Source organism: Sander vitreus, chromosome 12 (assembly GCF_031162955.1).
Source record: "Sander vitreus isolate 19-12246 chromosome 12, sanVit1, whole genome shotgun sequence".
Taxonomy (NCBI): domain Eukaryota; kingdom Metazoa; phylum Chordata; class Actinopteri; order Perciformes; family Percidae; genus Sander; species Sander vitreus.
Window position 1 is genome coordinate 27,469,667 of NC_135866.1, and position 21,840 is coordinate 27,491,506.

Sequence of the window (21,840 nt, forward strand, 5' to 3'; positions counted from 1 at the left end):
AATACTATTTCACATAGTAATATTTTTATTTGTAATCTTTTGCATATTTGTGTGCTGCTGCATGTCCCTGTGTGTGTAACAAGTGTGTGCCCGCGCTGTGCACGAATCTAGCCGCAGTTTACCAGTGCGCTGTTAAAATAACAATGAAATGCTGCGTTATTGACTTTAGACCAGGTTTTTGTTGGTCAATGGCGCCATCACTTTCCGCTGCCTCAAGATAGCAATACGCCAAGAATGCGCCTGAACACACCTCCCTGTAAGACCAGCACGCCCATGGGCGTACAGATGGGCGCAGGATCATTTGCTATTTAAACGACGTGGGCGCTGGACGGGAAACTGACAACTGCGTCGGTCTTAAACTAGCAAAGACACTTGCGAGGAGCTTTGCGAGGAGCTTTGCGCCACGCTGCGGCGGGTGCAAGATAGGGCCCTCTCAGTCTGTGCTGTTCTGTGCCGTTCTATACCTTAATGATTCAGAAGTTATGTTAAATGAGGGACAATTATGATTAAAACTAAAGGAGGACTCACAAAACAAGGTTTACGTTTATTCCCAAGTCAAACTTTCAGCCTGCGAATCACAAACGTGGCACGTCTACCTGAGCAGTCCACGCGCTCACTAAATCTCTTTCAACAGTGGCTGAACCTTTTCCTTTCGAACAATGACAAGTTCCTCAGGTGTTCAGTGCACATGAAAAAGCGTCATGTCCTCATTTTGTAACCCTGTTAAGTGTCATTTCCCTTTCCTATAATAAAGCACACTGGGGGACAATGCATCAGGTATCTCGTCAGAGCTCTGGGTCTACCTGTATGCTCTGGCTCATTTGTGTCTTTTGCCATTCAAATCTCATTTGTTTATACCTCTTAAACAATACTTTAGATACTGACATCCACACAAACACTAAGACTTCCACCCAGAGCAGGTAGAAACACACCCGGGGCATGTTGTATGGAATCTTCATAAAATATTACCATTTAGATTTCTTTTTTTCTGACCGATTGCCGACCCTCGATAACCGATCACTAACCGTTAACCCTTGTGTTGTCTTCCCATCAACCATCAGCTCAATTCATGGCCAATAAATCTAATTATACAACAAAAATGTAATTTAAAAAAATAAATAATTCAGCGCTTTTGTCGATTTTTTTGTAGTTTCTTCCGAGGTTTTTGTCACTTTTTTCAACGACATTTTTCACGTGTTTTTAAGAGTTAAGATCAGAGGATGTGGATGGATAATTACAGACATGTCAAAGTTTACTCAGGATACTGTCTTGAAACCATTTAAACAAACATTTTTAAATGCCATAAAATTGAATAAAACAACCAAAATTCTATTAAAAGTAATCATTCATTTTACCTGAAGAACATTGTATGGCATCCATGTTATTTTTAGGCAATTAGGTTGAAAAAAAAAACAAGTTCCTGATATAAAAAACTTTGAAAACGGGTAAAATTTGACCCGAGGAAAACACAAAACAAGCTGGCAACTTCACCAGTTCACCTTTCCGAGAGGCTCAGACATCAGACATACTTTCTGCGTTCCGTGGACAGTTGCGGACTTGTACCGGTCGCACAACCACGATGTTGCGGGCATTGTCGTGGACACAAGCAGCCACTTTCCTAGAAAAGATTGCGTTTCCACGCAACCAACACAAGTCCACAGCGGTCTGCGGAGCCCGAGCCCGTCTCCACCGCATCCACCTGCGCGGTTATCAGCTGTGTGTCTGCCTGGCATACTCTGTGTGTAGGACGGGCCCTCATTGATATAGTGGCATGTGTCACCCTTTCAGCAGAAAGCCATGAACGAAATGTAGCAGTTAGAGCAGTTAAAACTAGCAAAAGAGCTATAGCCTATTTTTATTTTTGTTTTAATGATATTGTTTTTAACCGTTTAACTGAGTATTAATCGGTCAAAATTGTAATTGGCGGTTAACGGTTCATCATTACAATCATTAACACAAGCTGTTGTTGTAGCAATATTGAGTCAATATATGAATATTCCTGTCCATATACTGTACTATTTTCTAGATATTTTTGTAATTGTAATTTATTTATTTGAACAGGGACAGTGCACAAAAAACATTCATAGATGTCTTGTGCCAGGTTGTAGCAAATTGCTATTTTCCACCCGTAGTCCCTGGGCAGGTAAATGGCACATTAAAATACAGACAAAGTATTTACAGTACAACATATAAAATACAGATACATAAGTCATACAAATCTACAGACATTATTCCCCAAAAACACACAGTAATGTAGCACATCAGTTTACTGGTGGTCTGCTCAGTTAACAACCAATGCTTTGCTAAGTGTGAAAATGAGTGCAAGTTAGTGCATGAAAGTAGCTCTGTAGGAAGAATGTTCCACTGATTTATAGCCACATAGGAGAATGATGTCCTCCCAAATGCAGTTTTGTGTTATGGAAGACTACATTCACCCCTTGTGGCTGGTCTAGTTACCCGTAAAAGGATACTTGCAAGGACCGAGGGTAAAGTATGCTTTTTCTTTGACAGCACAGATGTGTCCCATTTTTCACAATAATCCCATCCTACCTGTTTACCCTTGCTCATCCCTGTCAGTGATGCTATCCTGCATCCAGAGAAACACTATCTCATCCAATTTCAAGGACTGCCTTTAAACATTGCCTCTCAGTTTGCACATGCACACGTTACGTGATACTGAAGGCAGAGGAGGCACCAGCTAACAGCTATTGAGCCAAAACCACTGACTGTTTTAATACACTGCTACTTTACTTGTCTAAAAGGCAACATGTATTATTAATAGATTTATGGCTTCCCTCATATCAAAAAACGAGAAACGAAAAAGAGACGCAGCTGGCAAGTTATGGTGCTCAGAAAGTAGCTGTCGTGTCTGTACTGATTTAGAGGACAGTCTGAAATAAAAGCCTCCGCAGCCCTCTGATGTTAAACTGCCTGATGTGATGTGACGTGTGCGCTGTGTGTGTTCCAGTGTGTGTGTGTGTGTATGTGAGTGTGGAGGTGGTATCCCTTTAGATGGAGCATTTAACCATGATGAAGTCTTCCCAAGTCCTCAGATGACTCCTTTTGGAAGAGCTCTACTCTGAGATCTGATTTCCTGTTAAACTAGATGCTGTGGTCCTCCAGGAGCAAGTGGCATATGTTTAAGTTTATTCTCCCCCCCCCCCTTCTCTTTAGTTCCTTTTACATCCCTCTAGTCCTTCCGTTCTTTCTTTTCTCTTCCCCTTTCTTCAAATATCTACCACAGATCTTAAATCATCAGGGGAATCCAATGGCTGACGCTGCAAAATAAAATCCTTTGGTGTGCATGAGAGCGTGTGTTTGCATGCGTGAGTGAGTGTATCAAGCATTATCTGGCCTAATAGCTTGGTTCGATGGAAGGTTAAGAGGAAGAATGATTGGGATCACAGCCAGATCAGCACATTCCTCCCACTCTTAGATCGCTAGCACAATTCTGGGGTTTGCTAAATTTGCCTTTGATTCTAATTTATTCAGGTTTTTCTTTTTCTTTTTTTTATCATGGAATACTATAGCCAGATTTACATGTATCTGATTTAGGGGCGGAATTGAAATAATTGCATTTTTTCCAGTTTTTCTCAGTCCGAATGGCCCTTTAAACCATGGATCTGCAATGAGAAGTAAGCTAATATCCAGAATACTAGGTTGTCTTTATGCTTCAACTCTGTCTACACAGTATACCTTATGCACATTCGACTTAGAAACAACCTCTAAATGGCCCAGCATACAAAAATCTGATACAGTATTTGAGAAAATATGGAAACTCCATATATAGTGTATGGAAGTAGCTGCGCAGTGAGAGATCTCATTTCCTTCTACATAAATAAATGATACAATAATCAGATATAGACCTACGTAGGTGTTTAATGATATATGTGATATCTGTGACATTATGATCCAACTGTTTGTTGAACTGTTTATTGACCGACTGACTGGGGCAGTGGGTGTGGCCCTGCTTGGGTCAAAGGGCATAAAAGCAGGAAACGGAAGAAGAAGGTGGTCCCGGTGTGGACGTGTCATGGCAGATGCCACCAGCAACGCTCTGTTTTCCTGAATTGATTAACGGTTTTCTTTTGCTCCATGTATGTTAAGTTTGATCGACGTGTTTCAATGGAAACTAAATGAACTCTTGTCAAGTGACAGCTAGCCGGGCCCGGCCGAAAACAACAACAGGTCACATGTCTCACATGTCCCCGTCGGTGGTCAATCATTTAGTTTACCAATCTCTGGGGGGTAATATCCTAGACAACAGGAGCAAACAATCACAGGCTTGGTTCATAGCATTACATATCAAACGTTGCTACATTAAAAAAAAATCACATTCTAATTACCACAAGTTGGCACATAATGGTGATATTGGTCCCATCTAGAGCGTAATTTCCACTGGGGACAGGGGGGACATGCCCCCCCCCCCCACTTTTTAAACTCCAGTTTGTGTCCCCTCTACTTTCAAATTCGTTACAAGTCTCAGTGATCAGCTCCTATTTTAAACAATAAAGAAAGTAAGACATAATTTTCTTATACATAGTTAAGTACTATTCTTTCTGGAAGAATTTATCATTATACTCAACTGAATTATTTCCTGGATTTTGTATCACAAAGGACCCCGGCCCAGACACACATACACTTTTCAAACTGAAGTTACACCCTTGCGGTCCCAATATGGTCCCAGATATTATTTGAGACCTGGCCTTTTATTTTTTTTAGAAAAATTAACCCAAGGGATCACCATGTATATCAGATGATGTGCAGCTGATGATGAGTGAATGTACCTTTTTCAGGACTACAACTCCCTCTTGACTTTGGCCATTAGAAATGATGTCAAACATGTTGCCCTCATCTCCTGGAACAATGGCATAATCCACCTGTGCATTGCTGCCAGCATCCAGATCGTGAGCTCGAATCCGGCCTACTGCTGAGCCAACTGCCGCCGACTCTGGCACCCGCAGATGGAAAATACCTGAGAGAATGACAGAGAGCGAAAAAGCAATTAAGTGCAATTTAAGAAATAGATGTAGAGACTGATTTCATTCATTCATCTTAAAGCTTTAGTGCGTAACTTTTTGATATTAATGTCCGTTACATTCAAGCCATTGCCAAATGAGTTGCTACAAAGCTAATTAAGACTATCAGCTCCACACAACTCTCTCTATATTTTTCAGTATGACTACGTTCAGAAGATTGTTATTGTAATTACCTCTTCTGAGTCCATCATGTTTTTTTTAATCCTCCGTGTCCTTGGCTACTAGCAACTGTGTGGAGGAGGGGCGGTGGTGGGGGCGGGGGGGCGGTACGCGGTCACGGAAGGCTTGTATCATTTGGACGAGCCGACAGTTTTACTGTCATTACTTAGAATTCCTCATGGAGGAGACAGAAACTATGCACTATCGCTTTAAAGGGATGGTTCAGAGTAATTTCACCCTAGGGTCCTTTGCACCATGACCTCAAGCCAAACACCCCCCCAGAAGCTTTTTTCCCTTGGTCTAACATTGGTCGAGTTAGTGCTATCAGCCGAATGGCTTAGTGCAGGCGCTAATGGAACCAAAGGTGTATCTAGTGAATTACCCCACTAATAATGCCCGGAATGGTACCAAACTTCTACAGTAGTACAAATATGTTATGTACTCATAAAATGAGGCATTGGAAAGTTTGTTAGTACACCAGGAGTTTATTTAAATAACACTTGCCTGATGGCTTCTACTCTCTGCTGCTACCGCTACCGCTGCGTCAACGTCACTTTAATAGACAAACCAACCAACCAATCATATATGATTATTGAGATGTTCTTACTCTTTGCAAAGCGCGGTGGGTTGTCATTGACGTCACTGAGGCTGATGTTGACGTTGGTGGTGGAGGCTAGCCCCCCCAGCTGACCGCCCATGTCCTTAGCCTGGAGAAGAACCTGGTATTCCCCTTTCACCTCACGGTCCATGTTGGCTAGAGCTGTCCGGATCACTCCTGGAGAAGGAGGAGGGGTTTGAAAAAGGGTTGTTTTGTCTGTGCCCTTCTCAGTGATTTGAAGGAGAAGTAGACTCGGTTGGGAAAAGATACATGTCATGTATTTCTGTGCACCAGCCTAAGCAGGGCCACTAACACCAACTGTGACCCGACCCACCCTGCCCACCACCTTTTAGTTTAGCTTATTGATTTACACATATACAATTACTTCAGATTAAAATACACATCATCAATAAAAGATGTAATGGAGAGATGCAAAAAAAATGAAACTCAAGAGGGGCTTAATCTGGGCACTCTCCAATGCATACTCTAATTAAAATAGAAAGTAACTAAAATACTGAAAAGAAAAGAAGGTCCATCTTGTAGGAGATTCAGGACCATACAAGCCCAGACTACTAGACTGAAGAACAGTTTCTTCCCCCTAGCAGTAAAACTGTTAAATCGTTCCTAGTCTCATAGGCAGTGGTGTCCTAGAGGTAAAAGAAGCAAGCTTGTGACCGGGAGGTCCTTGGTTCAATCCCCAGACCGATAAAATCTGGGTGGAGAAAGTGAAAGAGCAGCGCTTGTCCCTCCCTCATTACCACCACTGAGGTGCCCTTGAGCAAGGCCCTTAATCCCAACTGCTCCAGTGGAGCTGCTCAGTGGCCAGCAGATCAGACTGTGACTGTGTTGTACTGGGCAGCTTCCAGGTATGAATGTGGAACTGTGTGAATGTGATCAGGTCGTCGTTGCAAATAAGAATTTGTTCTCAATCGATTTACCTGGATAAATAAAGGTTAAGAAAAAATATCCCAAATGATCAGACCAATGTTTACACCTAAAAACTTTAAAGTTATTTATTTATCTATTTATTATCGACGCTGCTAACTAATCAGGAATGTGCAATACCTTATCTTTTATCTATTATCTGTAATGTGCATTAGCTACTGCTGTGACCTTTTCACTTCTTGTTCTTATTCAACTTCCTTTTCTGTTTTACATGTTTAGTGTTTTTGTTGTGATGGTTTTTTTTTCATCATGATACTGTCGGACAGTGACAATAAAGTATCTTATGTCAAATGTCTCAGTCAGGATTTACCAGCATTTGAATCACATCTGATGACAGTTGTGGGGTTGCTGTGCCAGGCCACTCTCAATGAAATCTGATCAAATCACACCCACACAGTCCTCATGAGTTTTTGACTGTTAAATGCATAATAAATAATACCTCAGGATGTTTTTTTTCCCTCTATTTGTTGCACATTTAGTCTATGCCAATTTAATGACATAGAGAAATGATTAAAAATGTAATTGAAGAAAAAGACACTGTTCATACGTTACTGATCAAGCACTTCTCGCTTATAATAAATATGTTGTGAAGGCAGTGGTAGGCTTTTACCGTAAAACCACCACAGGAAGTGGTGGTAATGCTACTAAGGTTAGCTAACCAACACTTGACTCTTCAATCTATAAGGTCTGAAAAAAGTAAATAATAATAATTAAGCAATGAGGGACCATTGGGCCCCCTGGTACTTTCGTGCTCGGGCCCTAATGATTAGACATTTCTTTACACTTTTTGACAGTTGTTTAATACTGGTTTATGGTAAATCAATGATCTGTGATTCTCAGACTCCAAAATTAGATGAAGAAATTTAAGACCTATATCACAACATAAAAAAAGAAATCTCACTTTTTGCATGGGAGCCCATCGCATGTACAATCAACGTTCCCAGTTGAATTGCTTTCTTGCATAAGAAGCAGTAGGCTTCAAATAAGTTGTTAGCAGCTGGCTTTAACCAAGCCCTAAATTTGGTTCTTTCAAGCCAGGTATCGCTAAACTTGTACTTCCTCATAGCTAAAAAATAAAATCAACGTTATGTCTGTGGTACAATCCTAAAGAGACTCACACCAATAACACGACAGTTGATCGGCTGCAATATAAGTTGCATGTTGGTCTCATACAGCGAGTTATTTTTGGACTAGTGAAAGAAAGAACTACAACACCACGGAATAATAAAAAAAAACATTCTAATGCGCTGCGGGAGCATTTCAATGAGCTTTAGAGGTAGCGTTACATGGACGTAGAAAAATTAAGACCTGTTTAAAATGACTTAGGAGCTAGAACACAATAATTCAGCAAATTTAGGACATTTTAAGGCCTAAAATTTTGATTTTGAAATGTACAAATGTTTATTTAGTCTCGCATTGCCAGACCTTCCTCCACAGCGCTGTGGAGGAGGGTCTGGTTAGTCCACACAGCATTCTGGGATGGGAGAAAAACGTGCTCTGGTTTATTGGCATTTCTTTAAACCAATCACAATTGTCTTGGGCGGTGCTAAGCGCCAGACGGTGCATCTGCAAAATAGCCTCAGGAAGGAACTTGTTTTGGTGGAACGTGTGTACATTCAAAAGTTGTTTTAGTTATGCAACAGAAAACTCAGATTGGACAGATAGTATACCTAGCTGTCTGGATTTACCCTGCAGAGATCTGAGGAGCAGTCAACCATAGTCCTCAGAAATCCACGGAGTTTAGAACGCCAACACAAAGAAAGCGGAATGTAACGGATATCCGGCTAAGGTGAGGGACATCCGTCGGCACCTGAACAATCCCGGAAGTGGAACGTCGTTGATATAGACTCGACTTTTTTAGACTTCTTAAGATCCTGCGGAAACCCTGATGGCTTCCAAAATTCTGCTGCCATTTTCACCAGCTAAACCACCTTTGTTTCATACCTTGATCTTTGATGTGGTCTATACTTCTAAAGAGGCAGGATGATGACGTGTGCTACTCCTCGTGACTCTCCATGTTCAGAGGCATAACCGCTCGGTTGAAATGTCCGTTTAAGGACTGAAAATCTTTGAGTCCCTTTTTAGTGCTGGTTTTAGCATTCAGGTGCAGGCCTGAGGAGAAACTCACTCTGAGAACCCTCTCGCTGTGTGTCATGGCCGGTTGAATTTCATGTTTTTCTAGACAGCTGGCACTGTGAGCTGTAGGGTTCACGCAAAAGTCACAGAACTGTTATACAACTGGGGATGAATATGAATAACTCATGGTCTGGAAGATGTAATGGAAGAGGGCATTACATTACGTAAATGACGCAATCCTCTCACCTGTCTTGGGGTCCACGGAGAAGTACGGCTGGCCGTGCAGGATGCTGTAGACGATGCGTGCGCTGTTGCCATATGTGGGGTCATCTGCATCTGTGGCGGTCACCTGTGTGACGTAGGTTCCTACACGCACAAACACACACACACACACACACACACACACACACACACACACATATACACAAGTTGATTGACTGATTGATTGATTGATTGAAAGTGTTTATTTTGAATATGTAAAGAACAAAAACAGCAGACAAGAAATAAAAACCAAACGAATGAATTTAAACAAATAACAAGACAATAAATGAGTACTAATAATAAAATACTGGCACTTGTTGAGTGGCTCTCAGCGTCGGATACCAGTGCAAAAACCACCCTTTAGCGTCTGTATGGGACGCACCCATGGATGTATTATAAGACCGGACTCAACCGGGGAAAGCAGCAGCTTGACCGCCGCGCTGTAAGATGCAGAGTATTAAGAGCGACAATGGTAGCGAGTAGTATGAAAGACCAAAAATCTGTGTAAGGAGGCAGGTTGGGGTGGTGGATGAATCAAACAACACAGGACTTTCACTTTCGTGTCCCGTTCTTGTCCCACGTTTTGTATCCCCACCCACCATCTTTTTCTAAACCTAACTGTCCCGTTCTTGTGCTACACGTCAGTTAAACGTAATTTTTTTAAATGGCGCCAAATTGGTCCCGACCTAGAGCGTCGAAAAGTGAAGCCAAGACTCCCGACCAAGCGTGATTTAGCGACGCTAAAGGAGATTTTTTCACGTCAGTAACAAACGCCGAAGGCACCTGACCAAACGTCGCTATTTGACGCACTGGGAGTGAGAATGTGTTGCATACACACAGCTGAATCCACAATTCCAACGCCAACACAATTGACTACATCTTTACGGTAATTATTGTAGCCTACTAAAGCATCGTTTTAACTGCAAATGTGGTTACTGTGTGGCTCATAGCATATGGTATCGTGCACTATTGTGCACAAAACACAGCGGACTGATGGACTTTGTGTTGCATAAACTGATGACGTTTTCACCAGGGTTATATCTCAGTGAAACTGGCTTTAAGATATCTGTTACATGGTATTTTAGGCGTCAGCATGGTTTAATGCCATGACAGTGAGCTTTAGAGAAAATTTGATTATCTTCCATATGTGTTGCAGATCAGACAATGCCAGGATGAACGAACAATACAGTCAATATCAAATTTGGACTCTTAAAATGATGAATCTCACTCTCTGAACGTGTAAGTATCTACGGAGGACACATTTACGACACACAGATTATGGATACGTGAAAAATGAGTTTTCAGTTTAAACTTATAATTCTGAGTTTAAAGTCGGAAATCTGAGAAAAAAAGTCAGAATTCTGACTTCAAACTTGATCTCAGAACTCAAATACATGTTTCCCATGTTGCAGTAATCCTCTTTTGTAAGTACTGGTTTGTATCAGCCCTTGACACAAACAAAATGAGTGAACCTGTGTAGTTTGAGGCTCATATTCAAAGCATATCAAAAACTCTCTTTGAGAAGTCAGAAAACAGTGCAAACAGGAGCTTTTCTATTCTTAGAAGTCGACTTCTCATAGATAGGATTATGTTTTATGTTTTTATCACATGGACACGTGTGCTGTTTCCTACCATAGCTAATCCGCTATACAGTTTGCTGCTGTATTTCACTGCAACCGAGACATACTGGGGTCACACTTGTGTTCTATTAGAGCACTTTGGACCTCAGCTGAAGCATTAACAGCTTAAAGCCTAAAGACCTTGACTGTTAAATTACCTCTCAGTAAAGGCATTTAACAGACAGATGGGCCACTAAGTCTGGCTTAGCGTGTGTGTGTGTGTGTGTGTGTGTGTGTGTGTGTGTGTGTGTGTGTGTGTGTGTGTGTGTGAGCAGCAGATACAACTTGATAAATCCAAGCTGAACCCAGAACTGAGCCGAACCAAAAGCCTTGGAAAATAAAATTCTGTATATGAATTTCAGTTGTTTAGTTTAGTCCAACAAACCATAAGCATATGACAAATCATTTCAGCTCCTCTCACTTTTACATTACATTACATTTAGCTGATGCTTTTATCCAAAGCGACTTTCAATAAGTGCATTTAACCATGAAGGTACAAACTCAGAACAGCAAGAAATGTACATGTAAGAGCCATTTTTTAATATCATTTTATATCTTCTTAGCCAAGGTGCAGTCGGAAGAGATGTATTTTTAGCCTGCAGCGGAAAATGTATAGACTTTCAGCTTTTAAAAAATCACTATGAAGACATATGGTTACAGACAACATTCATGATATAATGTAAAGCTTCTAAAATGAATAATGTCTGGTTTCCAAATTGTGTGCAGTTTGACATATTTTTTTTTTTATGATCACCGTTTTCTTCCCCATAGTGTTGATACCTAAGGATGATGATGTCATCTCCTCCTTACATGTATGGCAAATAAATCAATTCTGTTACTAGTTTATAAAGGTTAAAAAGGGTTAAAATGCTTAAAATTAATTATACGTTTGATTTCTGCATTTCATGCCGGTCAATGAATTAGGTATTATAAGCAATGCTTTAAGCCCCGGTCAAATGTTCTGTGGCTTGTGACCCCCCGACATCCTTCTGGATTACCTTTAAGTTTAGTTTTTATTTTTTGAAAATGCTCAGTTTTAGTTTAGTTTTTATTAGTTTTAGTCTTTTTTTGTAATATGGGTTATTTGTCAGGGGCAAGATTCAAAAAGGTCAGAAAAAGTATTGCGTAATAATAACTCAACAAAAACATCATACAACTTTAGAAACAATTCACAATGTATAGTGTAGATGTAGCCTTATGCCTCCCAGACACTAGAAGACTTTCAACTGACTTTTAAAAGACTAAAGTCTGACACCGTCTCACATCTAAAGACAATCATCTCATATCTAACGTCTAAATTTCATAATGTGTAAGGACTGGAGATCTTGCAGGGTCACACATTGCCAGACTATAACTAGATTTGTTTTAAAAAATGTAATCAAGCTAGCTAGCAACCGCTAGCATTAGCTAGTCATTTAAGGGAACGTTTGCAGATTTTCTGTTCTGCCGTACATGCAGATGAATGGCAGCAGTACCCGGAGGTCCACGTTTATCCGGCGGTAAAACTCCCGTTGGATGACGCGCTTCAGAGGGGTTGAACATCGGCAACTTTTCGTCTTTAGCATTTAGCTTAGCGGCATGTCTCATATAGCCTTTTCACTTACAATTTGGTCCACATAAAGCGCTAAAAAGTCAGCAAAAGATTCCATAGCCATGATACAATATTAAAAAAAAATCAAGCAAAACAATGCATTCTAATTGGATTTTTAAAGTAGGCTACCACACAAATTCTGCTTGTAGTGTCGTGTCATTGCAGTTTGAAAACAGTTTCCCGTCGTTTTGGTTTGGCGCACCACTAGGCGGTTAAAATGTATTTAATTGATATGCGGGCCGGATAAAAATTAGCGAGGTGCCGGATTTGGCCCGCGAGCCTTGAGTTTGAAATGTGGTATAGAAGATAAAGTTAGATATATTGAGAGAGGCTTCATGTAAGCGTAGTCCTCGTCTCAACCTCTGGCAGTCCTACCTGTTGGAGACATCTCGGGGACACTGGCGCTGTACGGACCATCGGGGAATCGTGGCTCATTGTCATTGATGTCCTGCACCTTGATGATGAACTCAGACTGGGGCTCCAGAGGCATGCCTGTGTGGATGTCAACAGCCTGGGCCTTCAGCGTGTAGTAGGACTTTTCCTCCCTGTAAAATATCCCAGATTACATATTCTCATATATGCACGGATGTTAATAATATGTCTCATCAACAAAGACTACATGATGATTATGAAGTGAGGCTTTAAGATATATGTTAGATGGTACTTAGGTGCCCACATGGTTTTGGTGTCAGCATGTGCAAATGCCCACACTGTGGGTTTCACAGATATTCTTTTTATTTTCCATATGTGTTCCGATCAGACAATATAATACTATAGACTAAGATATACTAAGATACTAAGATATATATATTATTATAATACCTAAATGAAAGTATTGAATCCATAAACAGAACACTTAACAAAAATTATTTTTCTAAATTTACATTTTCCTCATAAATGACTATCATTAATAATTACTTTTGTCTTTGAGCAAAGCAAAGGCAGAAGTAGCGTGTCGTTGTTATAATGTCATAAACATGTCTTATTTTAACCAAATTTAACTGTGGAGTGTTTTTCTAACCATAGTGTGACTGTGATCTATCCATAAATCATAACCAGGTTCATCATCATAACCACTAATCTTTACCCATAGAGGTTTCAGGACAAAAAAACAGGTTTTGGAACAATAATAAAAGTCCTTTTGGAAGATACTGACAGAACTGTCTCCCCCCGCCTCTACTACTCATTTGTGACATCTTGTCACCTGCCCTCACCTGTTTCCCATTAGCTCATTGTTGTAGCCTATTAGTTTGTCATTCTGTAAAACATACAGTAGCTGGCTCACAGGCGGGATGTGTGTCTACTCCAACCTGGCAACATGGACGCCAGAAAAAAAAAAAAAACTGGTTCGGCCAGGCACACACGCTGTAGACGTAGGCTGTGTGGCCCGGGCGTAAGGCATCCTGGAATAATAGCCAAAGTGGTTTCATCCAACCTAGTACAGAATTTTACGTCTTTGAACAGTTATGTCAGCGACAATCGCAACAATCAAACTGTATGCCTTTACATTACAATACATAAAGTAATCTACCAGGAAAGTGTGCTTGCTCATATTTGATTGATTTTTTACAAATAGGCCAATTTATTTGTGCTATAATATGCTGAAATCCTATTATAGTATATTTTCAGACATTTTAATTTTTGAAAAAAAAAAAAAACATGGGCAGCCCCCATGAACTAACGATGAGGACCCCCTAGGGGGTCATGGACCCCCTCTTGAATATAGATGCAAGTTGTTGTTTTTGTATTTGAAGCTTGGCATTGCACCTTATTACTGTATTGTTATAATTATTGATGAGTACTGACCTGTCAAGCCCCACCAGTGCATGTATATCGCCTGTGATGTGATCGATAGTAAATATGGAGCCGGCTCCTTCTCCTGACAGAGTGTACTTGACTGCACTGTCTCCATGGTCCATGTCTGTGTGGAGCTGCAGGCAGAGAGGCACACAACATTCAATCATGCAGCTCCTGAACGCTCCATCACCAGCAGCAATCAGTTACAATACAACTTGATATCTGTCATTAGCAACTACTGTGTAAATCAGAACATGTGCCGTTTACTAAAAGCTTTCATCAGCTAAAAATGAATGACCTGTGCCGTCTTTTTCAGCGTTTGCTGTTGATAATAAAGTTTCTTAAAGCATCGCAGAGGCCGAAAAATGAATAAACACGTGTCCAAAACACAGCAAAGCATGGCAAAGGAGATTTTATACGGCGATAATATAAACAAAGATGAATGAGAGATCTGTGAAAGAAAAGAGGAGTACTGTATGTAGAGCTCTTTTGCTATTGATGTCTTAATCAACACATTCTCACTCCCATCGTGTCCAAAAGTGACGCTTGGTCAGGTGCCTTTGGCCTTTGTCATGGATGCAAACAGTCTTCTTTAGCGTCATATTTAGAAGTGCTTGGTCGGGACCCTTGGAGTCACTATTTGACGCTCTCAGGACTCGCGTCTAGCCCTTTGCCGTGATATGTACAGTAGACAGGACACTCTGACACTCTGAGTTGGGACGTACGTTTCACTGACATGCATCACAAGAACGGGGCTGTTGGTATAGGAAAATATCGTGGGTGGGGTTTACAAAATGTACGTTTCAGTGACACGCGGGACAAGAACGGGACACAAACTCCGGTCTCCTCCGGATCAGCACTGTTAATCTGATCAAATCTGATCAAACCACATGCACACAGTCCTGGCGTAGCAGATTAGATGAGTTTTCTGACTGTTGAACTCTTATCAAATAATACCTAAGTCGGTTGTCTACTATTGTCAAAATAATGGACGTGTTTCAAAGTGTGATCTAGCAACAGCGTTTTGGATTGACGACCAAAGATTTCACCGCAAGGTTTTTCTACTTTCATCTGGTACAGACCAAGGCCCCGTTTTCCCAAAATAATCTTGATCATCCAAAAAATCACACACACACACACACACACACACACACACACACACACACTCACACACATAAATAAATTATAACCAACTTCACACAGGTCTCAAACCAGTATCATCCTTGCAACAATTTACATCACTTAATCTCAATCTTTAATCACTCTGCTATATTTGTCAGATATTATAATATTTCTTCATTACAGTTAGTCAGATTTGAAGCTTGAAAGATTTCAGAAATGAGACCTGGTATTCTGACGTAATGTTTAATTTTGCTGAAAATAGGACATTCATTTGTCTCTAGATCCGTTAGCCACCCAGGTTTAGATTGATGCATCCCTTTTGTTTCCTGATTCCTGATTGGGTGTAACACAGAAGGATGAGGACCATCTAAAAAAGCACATGTATTTTTCACTTTGAGATAAATGGTGTTGTTGTTCTGAATGCAAATATTGCAAACTTAGGCTTTATGACTCATGCCTGCTTCTGATGAATTCTGATGACCTCACAATATGCTCTGGAGTGGTCATTTTGTTAAGCAGTCATGACCGACAGACGCAGATTGAAGCGCCACTGCAAAGGTCAGGCAGACATGTGTAATGAGGTGACATATGTCTAAGAGCTGCACACGCATCCTGCTGGGAGACAAACAAACATCAGAGGTCTACACAGTGCACTGCAGCAATACAACCAACTCTACAGTGTTATGATATGAAGTCATGGTGTAACCTGGGTTTATTGTGACTTCATTTTCCAATGCATTTCTGTTTTATGCTATGTGCTCACACATATTGTCCATTAAACATCATTTTAAATATGTAAAGAGAGTGGAGGAGACAATCAACATACAGGTGCTGTATGCATGTGTTAGGGTTAGTGCATACTATGGGATGTATACTGTAATAAGACCTGGATACAGAGTTTGAGGCAGAGCCCAGTTCATTGCTTTGTGGGTTGCTGAGTGCTGCACAAATCCAAAAAAGTTCAACTTCCGGAGCCGGCTACTTTTGGTTTTGCACTCCGCTTACTTAAATGGGGATTAAATGATTTAATTGTGCATCTTTTCTAAACTTTCCAAATGTTATTGGACCAAATGGATCATGTTCTGGTAGTGACGTGAGTCATTTGTCGGGGTTGTGATGCTCAAAGAAATGTATCCACTGATTTACAGACGTTTCTTTCGCCATGTAAGCCTATGAGGAAACGTCTTTTTGAGTCCCATGGCATCATGTGACGGACACAGAAGTTGTAATTCCACTGTTTGACTGGTATGTCATATTGGCTTCAAAGGTCCTATCTGCACAAATATCAAGAAGGTTGCTAGTCCAGGTCAAACCTCAGTTCGTTCTATATTTAGCTGCTAGCTAACTGTTGATTTCACTCATGCACGTCCCAGCATGCAACGAGTACGCCTTATAATTGGGTCGGATCAGGGTCAGATCACGTTCTCACCACAAATGAAGTGCTCCAGAACTCAGTTGGGAAGGACTTCCTTTAAAGGGTCTTGGTGCAGTTATGTGGTCCACACCCACAAGTACCATCAGTTTTCAGATCTGCCCAAACGAATTGTAGCAAGGGGCAAGGGGTTTTAATCATTTCAACTAAACCTTTCGGTCACCTCCCCCTGACTTTCGGAGTCACCAGCATGTGGGGTTGACTAGTGTAGCTTTACCAACTTCACCGACTTGGCTATCTGAAAACAGTTGGAACAGTCATATTGATGAGTGATGTGATGAAAAGCCACAAACACCACAACACAGACACTCACACGTTTCCTTGCAACCTTTCTCAGAAGTGCAGAAATAAAGCCTGATATTGTCACAACATTGACTTGACAATGCCTAACCTTAACTCTTACCCTCACCCTAACCATAACCTAATTCTAACCCTAATCTTAAAACCAAGTCTTGACCCTCAAACAGCCCTTTAAACTTGTGGGGTCCAGCATTTTGGCCCCATAAAGCTGTCGGGACCCCACAAGTATACTGGACTCCCAGTTTTTGGACCCCACGAATACAGTTAAACAAGCCCACACATACACACACGCATGCACGCTCGCCCGCACACACGCACACACAGACACACACACACACACACACAGACACACACACACACACACACACACACACACACACACACACGTACACTGTGCTGCTGGGCTTTCACTCTGAAAAACACAACCTTATTTGTCACAGACCAGTGAGGTGAGAAATCCAGGGAGCATTTACCTCAACTTTTTCTCAGGATATGTATTCCAGCTGTGTGTGCGTGTATGTGTGTGCGCGTGTATGTGTGTGTGTGTGTGTGTGTGTGTGTGTGCGCAGCAACCTCCTGACAAACTTTAAACACGCAAGACTTTATATAACTTCATCATCTGCTGTCTTAGCCAGACATGTGGCCTGTCGACATTCTGTGCTTGATGCTGTTCAGTGTATTCTTCTAAACCTGCCTGCCTGCCTCTACAGATCCAACCAGCGGTTTTAGCACTAAAAGCTCTGACTCAAACGCTAAGTGGCATAAGGTCATCTGATTCCCTCTTCCACGCAGCCCTGCCTCCTGTGGTGATAATCAATCCTGCTATTAGCACCAACAGCAGATTAATCAGGGACCCAGGTGGAGCCCAGCTTATTCAGTCTGACAGCCTCTTCAGGCCTTGCACGTGTTCTCCTCCCTGTTTTAGTTGGAACAACAGAGAACTTATAGAGCTGAGAGACGTTTGCTTGTAAAAGTACTCTCTCCATTCCCAACTAACTACTATTGTATCCTTAAGCAAAAGTGCAAATAGTGCTAAACTCTTGCACACACTCTTTTTAATAATGTTTTTATTAATTTTTTCGGCGCCACAAGTAACGTTGACATGTTTTGACACAGATCCAGGTTATTTGGTTGGTCTCTACCCGTCTCTCACACATACCCTGACTGCCAGCTGGAGGTCTCAGGCCCCCTGCAGAGAAAAAGCGGCTGCAAGTCTACTGTGGTAGGCAGGCTGGTTGAGAGTCTGCCAACCTGATCACATCTACAGTACCATCCTGAGCTCCTCTTAATACTTTTGCCGAATGTCATTGTAGTTGGTGTGGGAAAGTGCTTCTCACAACTCACGCTTCTCCGGTTAGAAATGACAGAGCTGAGAAAGTTCTATACCTAACGCTGTACTGAAGCAAGAAGCAACATAGCTTGACTGACAAGTCACTAAGCTTTGATATCTTTGGAGAATAAAATGCTGAGCCAATTGTAAAACATGCTCAGGCAGAAAGTACTTCAATTTCTAATATATAGAGGCTGGAGGGTGTCATTAGAATATTTCTACAGGATGTCCATTCATTCATTTACTCAACTGTTGCTTTAACCACAACAGATGTATCTCCTTTGCTGCTTTACAGTTTCTGTTTTGTCCTGTCTGATGTAAAGCTGTCCAGCCAATGTGCCACACAAAAAATAAAGGTTGAGCCAACAGAGCAGTTATCTGGATCTTATCCATACGTTGAACCAATGATGTGTGTTATTGGTATCCCTATGCATCTGGTGGCTTTGTCGATATTATTGAAGAGCCCGGCTGGATGTACTAAGTTGTCTAAAGCTTGCCCTGAGTAAGTCTTTTGGGTCATTATTTGATCTCCTACACTTTCTTACCTTACTTCCTCCCTTTGGATGCTGTCTTTAATTACCGAGCAGTGAGGCTATTAATCTTCACAGAGGAGACTCAGACAACAAAGAAAAGGAAAAGGCTTCAGATCTCCCGCCTCAGCGTGACCCTCACCCCTCAAACACAATCGTCAAACATAAAGGAAGGGTTAAAAGGTTTGAAAACAGCACTGAAATCATTCGTAAAAACTGTAACAAAATGCAGGATATGAGATTTGTGGTGAAATACTGATTAAAGAAAGGCTAATTTACAAACACATTTAGCAAATTTCGTTCTGACTGCACCATAAGAAGGACACTATTCAGACATACTAAGTGAACACAAGTGTAGATGCTGCTTGTGACCAAGAGGTTACACAATAACTTAAATGGGAAAAGATCATAGGGTGCATGGAACTATTTGCAGCATGAATTGGTAGGCATTCTCTAATTAGTCTAAATGTATGTAAGTTTGCTTTTGCAACCTTGTTCACCATTTTAACATGCTTTTCAAATGTTAAATGGCAATCTAATATAAGGCCTGAGGACTGAGCCCTGGAAGAAAAGCAAAGTGACAGATTTCTTAACATTGAGTGTAAGACATGAGTTTTCAAACCATGCTGCTATGGACTGTGAATGACCTAACAGCTGTGTGGAAACTGACAGGGGAATTCTACCAGATACATATTTAACTGCATTATCTGCATTCATCTGAAAACCTACTCTAACCTAATCATTGTAGTAGGTCATTTATATATTAACTAAAAATAAGTGGACCAAGAACAGAACCCTGTGGGACTCCTGTTTTAGTATTTAAACAAGATAATTTTTAATTATTAATAATAACACTTTGTTCACAGTTGGAAAGGTAAGATTTAAAGTCGTGATGTCCAAATGAAGGTTCATCAACCATTGGTTGTATTTGTTGAATCCAATAGATGGCGCTATTGGTTTAAAGAAAAAAGTCTCAAGTAATAGCAATTCAGTGAGCTTTAAACCCAGTTACCCCCACAGTTTCCCACAGTTTCTGTGTAATAAACATTGTTTCTGCATACTTCCTTAACTGGTGAGCAATCCAAACAATCAATGTTAAAATCCCCAAAACCTAAAATTTAAGATTCATGGGAGGTTGTTTTTGTTGTTCTCTAAATTTCACAAACAAGTCACAATCACAAGGATTATATAAAGTACATTGGAGGGGACAGAAAAACATTAAGACGGAGATACTCAGTATGCGCATAATAATGACATATAATAATAACACAATTTCTGGACATTTAATTTAATTTAAATGAGCCATTGAGTTTTAAAGTTGCACTTAAATGGAAGCTGGTAGAAAAACTGACACATTTAAAAACTTTAAACCTCAGATGTTAACAATATTTACTTACTTTTCCAACATACTGTGGTTCAGATCCCATGTACTCCTCCAGGACAAAGAACTGGTTCCACACCCATCCTCTTTTAATACGCTGGACCCTCGTTCTCCCATGTGTCCTTAGCCTCGTCCTGCCCTCTAAGGATGTCCATTCCCCGAAAGATGCTCTTACAGTCTTACCTCCAGTCCCTCCCCTGGCTGACATCACTCCAGCCTTAGTTCTGCTCGGGAGCAGAGTCTGCAGGGGGATTTGGGTGCTGTAGTCCAACAGGAAACAGGAGCCCACCAGAAACATGATGACATATTCCCTTGTGATCATCAGGGAGTGTCGCTGCTAAGAAAGCTAGTGAAAAGTTACAAAAGCTGGCTATTTCCAGGTTGGAAATGGACATGCATCCAAAACTGGATTTGTCCTGGAGGTAAGCATCGGACAAAGTGTTTAAACTCCAAGATGATGAGAGGAATCTATTAATGTGCTAGTGCGCAGTTTTTGTGATATCCAGGTGATGTTGGAGTTTGACTGCAGAGGAACCAAGATGGCCCGCTTGTCTTCTCTTCACTTCAGTCCTCAGCTTAGAACCCTGGGAGAAAAGATAACAATGTTGAGCATAAAAGTTCATTCTTGACTTTGGAAACAGTAGAAACCCTATCTCGAGGAGATTGCCAAGTTGCCATATACTACCACCTGTTATCACATGAACAAAGTTTCATACTTACGTCCCATGATGACAGTTGTGCTATCTCCGTGACAGGTGAGCAATTCTTTATCACAAAAAACATCAGTTTGACAACAGCGTGAAGCTTTGCTTGCAATTAGGACCTCCTTCCTGTTTGTTGACATTTTGATGCACTAGGCTGGACATCCCCATGGCACTCCTAGTTTTAATTTTAAGATATGCTATAGAACCTGACTTTCATTTATGAATGTCCAGTAACATTTAGTGATTCAATATTCACTTTAAAAATATGTATGAATATTTGTTAATTTGACAGCTGAATAGCTCTGCATTAAAAATTAAGTAAAGATCCTGCTAGTTTCCTATAATATTTTGTATAGTGTGGGTTGCAAAACATCTTTTTTTTTAAACCCTGAGCAGATCTGCTTACATCTCTCACTAAGATCCTGATTATTACACATAAGGCACTACATGACCTATCCCCCAGTCACATTTCTTATGTTCTCGTCCCTCATTGTATTTCTCGACCACTGTTATCATCAAATCTCGGCGCGTTATCCCCCGCTCCAACTGCAGAACAAAAGGTGACCGTGCATTTGCTGTTTTAGCCCCAACCATCTGGAATCATTTTCCCCAATATATCAGATTTGCAAAATCTTTGGACTGTTTTAAGCGGCTTTTAAAAATCCCATCTTTAGAGGCAAGCCTTTTGTAGATCTCCATCCCTGTCTTGTGTTCTGGGTTCTTTTAATTTGGTCTGTCTCTCATTGTGCTGTTTTTATAGGCGCCGGGTTTTATTTAAAAAAAATACTAGATTTTGACACCTAAATTTCAGAAGGCTCTGGCTTGAAAGTGGTTTGAGATAGAGACAAAGTGTAAATGAAACAAATATTGAGAATGACCTAACGTTTATCTCGGGAGTAAATTTTCCCATCTAATTTGCATATTATGACGTCCTATGCCGGCGGCGATATTGGATT

At 40.9% G+C, this 21,840-nt stretch overlaps 1 protein-coding gene across 1 annotated transcript in view; it reads right to left on the minus strand.

Moving 5' to 3' along the window:
* The window catches only part of LOC144526276 (cadherin-12-like), a 54,122-nt gene extending 33,620 nt beyond the window's left edge, over positions 1-20,502 (minus strand). The window contains exons 1-6 of the mRNA XM_078263639.1: positions 20,197-20,502; positions 14,095-14,219; positions 12,664-12,833; positions 9,064-9,183; positions 5,806-5,973; positions 4,788-4,975 (exon numbers count right to left, since the gene is read on the minus strand). Of these exons, the coding sequence (XP_078119765.1) occupies positions 4,788-4,975; positions 5,806-5,973; positions 9,064-9,183; positions 12,664-12,833; positions 14,095-14,219; positions 20,197-20,502 (1,077 nt within the window). The remainder of the gene's footprint in view (positions 1-4,787; positions 4,976-5,805; positions 5,974-9,063; positions 9,184-12,663; positions 12,834-14,094; positions 14,220-20,196) is intronic.
* Between the last annotated feature and the right edge of the window lie 1,338 nt (positions 20,503-21,840).